Genomic DNA, 12,500 nt, shown 5'->3' on the forward strand with positions numbered 1-12,500 from the left:
CGCCCTCCAAACGGAAGGCCTGGGACAGCAGGGGACAGCGAGGGAGAGAGTGGGAGAGGGTGAGACAGCGGGGAGAGAGTGAGACAGGGTGTGTACACGGCCACTAGGCGTGGAGGTCTGCCGCTGATCGGAGGAAGTTGAGGGCCTGGCGGCTCATCACTTTTTAAAGTTTTGGATGCTTGTGTTTCGCCGGAGAATCTGCGAAGCGCACTAACTGATATTGTTATTGATCGCCACTTTGCAGAAGGATATACTGTATAGAAATATAAAACCGTGCATAGAAATATAATGCAAGAGAGGAACAAGGCGTGCCCCAGTGTATTTAGGAGTGAGGAATGGAACTCAAAGAGATTGCAATAGAAAAAAGTTGCTGTTATTTTTAGATGCATCAATACGTTATGAGTGTGTGTGTGTGTGTGTGTGTGTGTGTGTGTGCGTGTGTGTGTGTGTGTGTGTGTGTGTCTAAGTGTCTGAGCATTTGTGCGTGTCTGTGTGCATCGGAAATTGTGTGTGTTTGTGTAAGGGGATATGTGTGTGTGTGTGTCTTTGTGTGTTTTTGAAAGCCTGTGTCTTGGCGTTTGTCTCTCGGCCTTTTTGTTTGTGTCCTTGTGTGTGTGTGTGTCTGCATTTGTGTGTGTCTCTCTACGTATCTGCAGAAACCTTGAACAAAATGTCCCTTCATTTCCCCCATGAACCATCCCACTCCACCGCGCTACGGAACACGTCCATCCGTCACTCTGCTCGTCTTTCTGTCACCTCCTTCTCTCCCTCACCCCTCCTCCTCTCCTCCTCTCTCCTCCCTCTCCCTCTCCTCCTCTCCCTCCCCCCTCCTCCCCTCCTCCTCCCTCTCCTCCTCCTCTCCCTCCCCCGTCCTCCTCTCCTCCTCTCCCCCTCCCCTCCTCTCCTCCTCCCTCTCCTCCTCCTCTCCCTCCCCCCTCCTCCTCTCTCCTCCCTCTCCCCCTCTCCTCCTCCCTCTCTTCCTCCTCCTCTCTCCTCCCTCTCCCCCTCCCCTCCTCCCTCTCCTTACCTTCCCTGCCTCACATCCTGAACGGCGCCCATGTTCCCGTCCTGGTGTGCCGGTGGTGCTGATGCTGATACCACGCCACCATCCATCACGTAGCCAGCCGGGGCGTGCCGGCAGCCCGTACAGTAGATATTAATTACCCCGAGTGGACATCCATCTTCCCGCCCATCCGTCTCCTCCACGCCTGTCCAATCACATTTCTATCAGCCCATTACGGAGGACAAGGTGATACAGCGGTACGCGGGCCAAGAAGACGAACACAAATTGAAATATCTCCGCCGATCGAAACGCTAATAACCTTTGAAAATCTCAGGGAAGAGAGGGGGGAAGTGGTTGTCACGCGGTGGAAGTAATACGTGAATACTGATTTATATCTTCTCATCTGATTAATCGGGATGTGGCGGGGAAACAGAGCCTCCTTCTGAGGGCGGCGTTTGTCGGAGAAAGGTACAGTTTCGGATCGTGCCGGAAGAAAGATGTTAATCTAGAGTCAGAGCTTGTTTGAGGGAACTACTTTTCACAGCGGTGGCGACAGCGTTGGTGGCGGATGGTGCGGTCGTGATCCGGCTGCTGTTGTGATGATCACCCGTCATTCGAGGCGGCATTAGCCGCTGCTGTCGGCGTGGTGACGGCCCCATGCCGGCCTCGCACCGCGGCGTGTAATCAGCGGCCACTTTGCGCGATCGCTCGGAAAATTGCTATCTCTGTTGTTTCGTAAATAAAACGTCAATGGAATGGAAGATAAACAAGTGAGGGGGAAAAACAGGGAAAAGGCGGAGCCTGGTCTCCCCATATGTCAGCCGTGATGGCGGTGAATTGCAGGCCTGTCAAGACATCAAAAACGTTCGCTCGACCAAACCACCGGCTGGGAGCCGCGGCCGATCGGGGCCGGAGCTGACGAGCGTTTCACACCTTCTCTCTCTCTCTCCGCCGCCGCCATCTGCATCAAAGCAATCTCTTTCATTCTGTCCTGGCGGCTTTTTATTCTGCCCCATTTAGTGGAATAAAAGCAGGACCAGCCGCCCCCCCCCCCGATGCAGGCAAACAAATAAAAATTAAATTGCCTCTTTTTTTTTTGGTGATGGGAACAATCAGGGCCCAGCTTGTCTCGGGGTAGCAACACGCGGCCCCATTATGTCCTATTTACCCACAATCCAATCTGCCCGTAATGGGCTGTGATTAGGGTCGGGACACGGAGCTGTACGGCGCCGCACCCGCTGATACAACAGCATGGCATCACATGGTACCCACACACACATACATGGTACTAACAAACACACATGGTACCCACACACACACACATGGTAACCACACACACACACACATGGTACTAACAAACACACATGGTACCCACACACACATACATGGTACTAACAAACACACATGGTACCCACACACACACACATGGTAACCACACACACACACACATGGTACTAACAAACACACATGGTACCCACACACACACATGGTACTAACAAACACACATGGTACCCACACACACACACATGGTACTAACAAACACACATGGTACCCACACACACACACATGGTAACCACACACACACACACATGGTACTAACAAACACACATGGTACCCACACACACACATGGTACTAACAAACACACATGGTACCCACACACACATACATGGTACTAACAAACGTACATGGTACCCACACACACACACATGGTAACCACACACACACACACACACATGGTACTAACAAACACACATGGTACCCACACACACACATGGTACTAACAAACACACATGGTACCCACACACACATACATGGTACTAACAAACACACATGGTACCCACACACACACACATGGTAACCACACACACACACACATGGTACTAACAAACACACATGGTACCCACACACACACATGGTACTAACAAACACACATGGTACCCACACACACACACATGGTACTAACAAACACACATGGTACCCACACACACACACATGGTAACCACACACACACACACATGGTACTAACAAACACACATGGTACCCACACACACACATGGTACTAACAAACACACATGGTACCCACACACACATACATGGTACTAACAAGCGTACATGGTACCCACACACACATACATGGTAACCACACACACACACATGGTACTAACAAACACACATGGTACCCACACACACACACGGTACCCACACACACACACATGGTACTAACAAACACACATGGAGCCCACGCACACACATGGTACTAACAAACACACATGGTACCCACACATACACACATGGTACTAACAAACACACATGGTACCCACACACACACACGGTACCCACACACACACACATGGTACCCACACACACACATGGTACTAACAAACACACATGGTACTAGCAAACACACATGGTACTAGCAAACACACATGGTACTAACAAACACACATGGTACCCACACACACATGGTACCCACACACACACATGGTACTAGCAAACACACATGGTACTAGCAAACACACATGGTACTAACAAACACACATGGTACCCACACAAACATGGTACCCACACACACACATGGTACTAACAAACACACATGGTACTAGCAAACACACATGGTACTAACAAACACACATGGTACCCACACACACATGGTACCCACACACACATGGTACCCACAAACACACACATGGTACCCACACAAACATAGTACAAATACCCGCACATTCACACACACACACACACACACACACACACACACACACACACACACACACACACACGCAGGCACTCACACATGCACAAACACACACTCTCACACACAACCACACACACACTCACACACGATCACAAACACACACTCACCATTGAATGCTACTCACCATGGTAACGTAAAATAACTAATTGCCGTGTAACGTGTCAGTGACGTTCGCCATAGTAACGTCAAATACCAGCTCGCCATAGTAACGCCTGTCATTGGGTCACCCCGCTCACCTTGGTAGCGCAGGATGACGAAGCCGGAGCGTCCCTGGCCACGGTCGCTACGGAAACTGATGGAGATCTGGTTGCTGTGGCTGCGCACCACCAGGCCCCGCATCAGCACCGACTCGTTGGCCAGGAGGGAGGGCCCCGGGCCCCCGGTGTCCTCCAGGGACAGGACCTCCCCCTCCACAAGGCTGGCGTTCAGCACCTGGACAGGTGGAGGGAGACAGGATGGACGTTAGACAGGCAGACAGACAGGCAGACATTTGACATTAGACAGGCAGACAGACAGGCAGACAGACAGACGGACATTAGAGAGGCAGACAGACAGACAGACAGACAGACAGACAGACAGACAGACAGACAGACAGACAGACAGACAGACAGGCAGACATGAAACAGATGAACAGACAGACAGATGGATATTACACAGAGAGAAAGACAGACAGGGATCAAACAGTCCCTGTCTGGACCGACCAGATGGACAGAAAGATGTACCGAGAGACAGACGGAAAGACAGGTAAGAAATACACAGTTTTCCTTGTGTTTATTTCAAACTCATTTCTTGTTGTGTTGCTCAAATCGATAATCACTTTGTTTTGCATTGTGGCACAAAAAACACTAAGAAAGTTGAGTCGACTGATTGAACGGAAATCATTATCCACACAACCTTTATTCTTCCAGAGCCGCTCAAATCAAAACAGCAGGAGGCCCGTGTCCTGGGGGCTGTTGGTAAACACTGCCTGTTGACATTGAATTACTGCCTCATCATCGCCGGACACCCCTCCTCTATTATCTACCCTCCCGGCTCTCCATCTCACCCCACAACCAATCACAAGCCACGCAGCCTTCCCCGGAAATCGGGCGATCGCATCGCGTGACATGCAAAGTTCCCGCTCATCAAAGATCAGGGTTCGATTCACGTCCCCTGTCTCACCTTGCCCCCCCCCCCCCCCCCCCCATTCCGAACCCGGACGCTGCGTCCATGTTTGCTTTGCCAAATGGGTAAAGTCCTGGGCGGCGCTCGGCTGAACGCTCGGCAAACACACCGTCGCTTTGTTTAACCGGCAAATCCTTTTTCCTCGCCGCCGTGCGTCCTGAATGGCAAACACATGACTTTGAGGAGGAGAGAGAGAGAGAGAGAGAGAGAGAGAGAGAGAGGGAGAGGGAGAGAGAGAGAGGGAGGGAGAGAGAGGGAGAGGAGAGAGAGGAGAGAGAGGAGAGAGTCACCAAGGAGGCACCAAGGCATGGTACACACCCACACACACACACACCTTTTTGCTCTGCTCCCCGTGATTCCCAGTTCCCCTGCACCTCCTCTCCCTCTCAGTGGTTAAACCCTCCCTCCCTCCCTCCCTCCCTCCCTCCCCGCCTCCCTCCCTCCCTCCCTCCTCCCTCCCCGCCTCCCTCCCTCCCCCCCTCCCCGCCTCCCTCCCTCCCTCCCTCCCTCCTCCCTCCCGCCCCCCCCCCTCCTCCCCCCCTCCCCGCCTCCCTCCCTCCCTCCCTCCCTCCCTCCCTCCCTCCCTCCCTCCCCGCCTCCCTCCCTCCCTCCCTCCTCCATCCCTCCCCGCCTCCCTCCCTCCTCCCTCCCTCCCTCCCTCCCTCCTCCCGCCCCCCCTCCTCCCTCCCTCCCCCCCCGCCTCCTCCCCCCTCCCTCCCCTCCTCCCCTCCCCGCCTCCCTCCCTCCCCCTCCCTCCTCCCTCCCTCCCTCCTCCCTCCCTCCTCCCTCCCCCTCCCCCCTCCCCCCCTCCCCTCCCCCCCCCTGCCGTCCTCCTGGTAATCCGGCCTGACAGCCGTGCAGGAGGTCCACGTCCGGGCTTAAGGAATGCTGGCAGCTCCATCTGCTCCGGGACCGACGCAGAGCCGCGCCGCCTCGTTAAGGCACGAATGAAGGGGCCATCAGACGCGGGCCCCCGGGGCCCCCGAACGACAGGGCCATCAAGCGCATGCCACCGCGGGGCCCCGAGGCTGATCTACTAAATAAACCCGATGTGAGGATGTTCCAGAAGGAAGTCAATAGCATAGGTCAGACGAGCATAGAGCTGATATTAGGGGTTACTCTGTGTTATCAGTACATAGAGCTGATATTAGCGGTTATTCTGTGTTATCAGTACATAGAGCTGATATTAGGTGTTATTCAGCACATAGAGCTGATATTAGGGGTTATTCTGTGTTATCAGTACATAGAGCTGATATAAGGGGTTATTCTGTGTTATCAGTACAAAGAGCTGATATTAGGGGTTATTCAGCACATAGAGCTGATATTAGGGGTTATTCTGTGTTATCAGTACATAGAGAAGATATTAGGGGTTATTCTGTGTTATCAGTACATAGAGAAGATATTAGGGGTTATTCTGTGTTATCAGTACAAAGAGCTGATATTAGCGGTTATTCTGTGTTATCAGTACATAGAGCTGATATTAGGGGTTATTCAGCACATAGAGCTGATATTAGGGGTTATTCTGTGTTATCAGTACATAGAGCTGATATTAGTGGTTATTCTGTGTTATCAGTACATAGAGCTGATATTAGCGGTTATTCTGTGTTATCAGTACATAGAGCTGATATTAGCGGTTATTCTGTGTTATCAGTACATAGAGCTGATATTAGGGGTTATTCTGTGTTATCAGTACATAGAGCTGATATTAGGGGTTATTCTGTGTTATCAGTACATAGAGCTGATATTAGGGGTTATTCAGCACATTGAGCTGATATTAGGGGTTACTCTGTGTTATCAGTACATAGAGCTGATATTAGGGGTTATTCTGTGTTATCAGTACAAAGAGCTGATATTAGCGGTTATTCTGTGTTATCAGTACATAGAGCTGATATTAGGGGTTATTCTGTGTTATCAGTATTTAGAGCTGATATTAGGGGTTATTCTGTGTTATCAGTACATAGAGCTGATATTAGCGGTTATTCTGTGTTATCAGTACATAGAGGTGATATTAGGGGTTATTCTGGGTTATCAGTACATAGAGCTGATATTAGGGGTTATTCAGCACATAGAGCTGATATTAGGGGTTATTCTGTGTTATCAGTACATAGAGCTGATTTTAGCGGTTATTCTGTGTTATCAGTACATAGAGCTGATATTAGGGGTTATTCTGTGTTATCAGTACATAGAGCTGATATTAGCGGTTATTCTGTGTTATCAGTACATAGAGCTGATATTAGGGGTTATTCAGCACATAGAGCTGATATTAGGGGTTATTCTGTGTTATCAGTACATAGAGCTGATATTAGTGGTTATTCTGTGTTATCAGTACATAGAGCTGATATTAGGGGTTATTCTGTGTTATCAGTACATAGAGCTGATATTAGCGGTTATTCTGTGTTATCAGTACATAGAGCTGATATTAGGGGTTATTCTGTGTTATCAGTACATAGAGCTGATATAAGGGGTTATTCTGTGTTATCAGTACATAGAGCTGATATTAGGGGTTATTCAGCACATTGAGCTGATATTAGGGGTTATTCTGTGTTATCAGTACATAGAGCTGATTTTAGCGGTTATTCTGTGTTATCAGTACATAGAGCTGATATTAGGGGTTATTCTGTGTTATCAGTACATAGAGCTGATATTAGCGGTTATTCTGTGTTATCAGTACATAGAGCTGATATTAGGGGTTATTCAGCACATAGAGCTGATATTAGGGGTTATTCTGTGTTATCAGTACATAGAGCTGATATTAGCGGTTATTCTGTGTTATCAGTACATAGAGCTGATATTAGGGGTTATTCTGTGTTATCAGTACATAGAGCTGATATTAGCGGTTATTCTGTGTTATCAGTACATAGAGCTGATATTAGGGGTTATTCAGGACATAGAGCTGATAATAGGGGTTATTCTGTGTTATCAGTACATAGAGCTGATATTAGGGGTTATTCTGTGTTATCAGTACATAGAGCTGATATTAGGGGTTATTCAGCACATAGAGCTGATATTAGGTGTTATTCAGCACATAGAGCTGATATTAGATGTTATTCTGTGTTATCAGTACATAGAGCTGATATTAGCGGTTATTCTGTGTTATCAGTACATAGAGCTGATATTAGGGGTTATTCAGCACATAGAGCTGATATTAGGGGTTATTCTGTGTTATCAGTACATAGAGCTGATATTAGGGGTTATTCTGTGTTATCAGTACATAGAGCTGATATTAGGGGTTATTCAGCACATAGAGCTGATATTAGGTGTTATTCAGCACATAGAGCTGATATTAGATGTTATTCTGTGTTATCAGTACATAGAGCTGATATTAGGGGTTATTCTGTGTTATCAGTACATAGAGCTGATATTAGCGGTTATTCAGCACATAGAGCTGATATTAGATGTTATTCTGTGTTATCAGTACATAGAGCTGATATTAGGTGTTATTCAGCACATAGAGCTGATATTAGGTGTTATTTTGTGTTATCAGTACATAGAGCTGATATTAGGTGTTATTCAGCACATAGAGCTGATATTAGGGGTTATTCTGTGTTATCAGTACATAGAGCTGATATTAGGGGTTATTCAGCACATAGAGCTGATATTAGGTGTTATTTTGTGTTATCAGTACATAGAGCTGAGGGGGGGTTTGGGGGATCGTTGTCGCGGCGACTGTCCTGGGAGGAGGCCGGGCGCCGCGGCGTGAGATGGAGCCATCACGTGATCTCAAGGGCGACGTCAATGACAGCGCCCGGGGCGGCGGTCCCTTCGTCTCACTCCTCTCCGGGAGAACGGGGGAAACTCATCCGGTTTGCAAATGAGCCGCTCCCGGTCGGAGCGCCGGACAGCTACCACACACGGAACCTCCCCCTGTTCCCGGCTGAACGGTGAAATGATGAGCATTTGACGCCATCTCTTCAGGGCTAGACTCCTGCTTCTACGATGTGACTGTGATGTTGCGATTCAGAACACCGCGGAGATAGTCCGGTCGTCGGGCTTATCGACTCCTAAACAAAAGCTTATGGTTCAATTCCCAATGTCCACAGCATAATCTGTAGTCGTCCTGGAGAAAGGGCCTGTCACTGTACTGTCTAACCCCTACCTGCTCCTTAATGACCTGTCTCTGTACTGTCTAACCCCTACCTGCTCCTTAATGACCTGTCTCTGTACTGTCTAACCCCTACCTGCTCCTTAATGACCTGTCTCTGTACTGTCTAACCCCTACCTGCTCCTTAATGACCTGTCTCTGTACTGTCTAACCCCTACCTGCTCCTTAATGACCTGTCTCTGTACTGTCTAACCCCTACCTGCTCCTTAATGACCTGTCTCTGTACTGTCTAACCCCTACCTGCTCCTTAATGACCTGTCTCTGTACTGTCTAACCCCTACCTGCTCCTTAATGACCTGTCTCTGTACTGTCTAACCCCTACCTGCTCCTTAATGACCTGTCTCTGTACTGTCTAACCCCTACCTGCTCCTTAATGACCTGTCTCTGTACTGTCTAACCCCTACCTGCTCCTTAATGACCTGTCTCTGTACTGTCTAACCCCTACCTGCTCCTTAATGACCTGTCTCTGTACTGTCTAACCCCTACCTGCTCCTTAATGACCTGTCTCTGTACTGTCTAACCCCTACCTGCTCCTTAATGACCTGTCTCTGTACTGTCTAACCCCTACCTGCTCCTTAATGACCTGTCTCTGTACTGTCTAACCCCTACCTGCTCCTTAATGACCTGTCTCTGTACTGTCTAACCCCTACCTGCTCCTTAATGACCTGTCTCTGTACTGTCTAACCCCTACCTGCTCCTTAATGACCTGTCTCTGTACTGTCTAACCCCTACCTGCTCCCTAATGACCTGTCTCTGTATTGTCTAACCCCTACCTGCTCCCTAATGACCTGTCTCTGTACTGTCCAACCCCTACCTGCTCCTTAATGACCTGTCTCTGTACTGTCTAACCCCTACCTGCTCCTTAATGAACTGTCTCTGTACTGTGTAACCCCTACCTGCTCCTTAATGACCTGTCTCTGTACTATCTAACCCCTACCTGCTCCTTAATGACATGTCTTACTGTCTAACCCCTACCTGCTCCTTAATGACCTGTCTCTGTACTGTCTAACCCCTACCTGCTCCTTAATGACCTGTCTCTGTGACTGACACCCCGACACCCACTGTGAGTCGCTTTGGGTAAAAGCGTATATAGTAATAATTACAGAGGTGACTAAGAGATAGAAAAGCATCATCAATAGCATCATTCAGACTCTGCTTCCTCTCTGCTCACCAGTTTGTTCCAATCTGCTTCTCTTTCAGCTTCTTCCTCAGCCTCATCAGCCGAGGGGCTGATGATGAGGAGGGAGACGGGCGTTTGCACGCCACTGCCACGCCGCCCAGACGCTCAAGTCAGCGTTTTCCTTTCAGATGCAATGACACACACACATAACAACACATGCACACGCACACAGAAAGCCATACATACACATATACACACGCGCACACACACACACAAATACAAACACAAACACATACACATACAGGCATACACACACATACACATACACACACACACACACATACACATACAGGCATACACACACATGCATACACATACAAATACACACACACACATATACACAAACACACTCACACAAACACACCCACACACACACAATCACAGACATACACTTATACACACGCACACACACACGGGTGTGCACACACACGCACAAAAAGACACACACACAAAGACACACACACAACACATACACACACACACACACATCAACACACACACACACACACAAACACACACACACACACACACAGACCCCACGCCGTAACAGTCGAGCGCACACAGACCCGTTACTCAGACGGCCGTCATGTTGTTGTCGCTGAACGGACTCTTGAGTGGGGGTTTAATTCATCCGTGCGTTTTTTATTGCGTTTGCTGATAAGGTTCAGGACTCAATTTAGGCTCGCTAACGAGCTGCGGAAACACAGAAAGAAAGTCTTCACTGGAGCCCGGACTGTTTGAGGCTCCCTTCATCTGAAAGAGCATCACCATCTGAGCACGCTCAGTCCGGAGCGAGAGAGAGCGGGGGAGATATTTAAATGATATTTAAATGATATGCAAATAGCGGTTAAACAGATGCAGGCCCGTTCACTTCGACGTGAGAGAGACACCTTTGAGAGGACTGGTATCAATTATTCAGCCTGTGATTGATGCGTCTGATTCTCCCGCAGAAGATTGGAAAGTACACTCTGAAAGAAGTTGACAAAAGGGGTCGAAAAGAATCTTTTCTCAAACGATTCAGCTGTGTACATATGTGGATACTAATAATATTAATACAAAAAATATATATATTAAAATAAAATATATATATATATATATAAATAAAATATATTACTAATAATAATAATGACAATACTAATACCAAAAATATTATAATACACTTATTATATTTTTACTAATACAAACTAAACTATTACTTATTATATTACCACTAATAACAACAATACTAATACTAATAATATTTATAATAATACTAATACTAATAAAATTACTACTACTAATAAAAATACTAATCCCAATATTACTATTATCACTAATATATTAATACTTTTTATTCTAATGATAACAATACTAATACAAATAATTTACTAATAATAACAACAAAATGAATACTTATAATATGTATACAAATTAAAACAATATTAATACCAATACTATTAATAATATCCCTACTAATACTTATGGCAATATTAATTGTAATACCTTATTTTCCAATACTAATATAATAACACAACTCTTAATAATACAACAGTACTACAATAGTAACACCACCAGTAAGACGACCCCCCTCCCTCCACCATCTGTGCGGTTGTCTTGGCAACAGAAGGTGTGTCTTTGACCCGACTTTCACCACATCAACACACCCAGTGTGGGTCCAGACCAGGGACGGACACGCCCCGCCCCGCCCTGCCGGCCCCGCCCGGGGAGGCAGGGCAGACGGGCATCTGTGTGGACGTGTGCTGGCAGCGGCCGCAGCTCCGCGGGCCCCTGTCATCCGTCAGCGGCCCCGGGGCCCCTGGCCACGTGTCAGGAGGCGTCAGGCTACCTCCGCTACCGCTAGTACCAGCGCTACCGCTACCGCCAGCGCTACTACCAGCGCTACCGCTAGCACCACCACCGGGGCTACCACTAGAGCTACCTCCGCTACCGCTACCACCAGCGCTACCGCTAGTGCTACCACCATCGCTACCGCTAGTGCTACCGCCACCACCAGGGCTACCTCTAGTGTTACCACCAGCGCTACCGCTACCACAAGGGCTACCTCTACCACCAGCGCTACCGGGCGCTACCGCTACCACCACCAGGGCTAGCACCACCGCTAACACCAGCACTACTGCTACCGCTAGTGCTGCCGCCACCACCGGTGCTACCAATACTACCAGCATTACCACTACCACCAGAGCTACTCCCGGCGCTTCTGCAGCCGCCAGCGCTACCTCTACCAACCCCCCCCACCCCCTCTCTCCCTCCCTCTCTCCCTCCCTCTCGCTCTCTCGCCATCCCCTCCTCTCCCCC

The 12,500-nt window shown here is 48.5% G+C and overlaps 1 protein-coding gene across 1 annotated transcript in view; it reads right to left on the reverse strand.

The window, feature by feature from the left end:
* The window catches only part of LOC307076650 (seizure protein 6-like), a gene marked incomplete at its 3' end in the record, with an annotated part of 31,258 nt that extends 27,145 nt beyond the window's left edge, over positions 1–4,113 (reverse strand). The window contains exon 1 of the mRNA XM_079737727.1: positions 3,996–4,113. Within this exon, the coding sequence (XP_079593853.1) occupies positions 3,996–4,098 (103 nt within the window). The 5' untranslated portion in view covers positions 4,099–4,113. The remainder of the gene's footprint in view (positions 1–3,995) is intronic.
* Positions 4,114–12,500: the final 8,387 nt, after the last annotated feature.

This window comes from Pollachius pollachius (genome assembly GCF_949987615.1).
Source record: "Pollachius pollachius genome assembly, chromosome: 6".
In the NCBI taxonomy this organism is placed as follows: domain Eukaryota; kingdom Metazoa; phylum Chordata; class Actinopteri; order Gadiformes; family Gadidae; genus Pollachius; species Pollachius pollachius.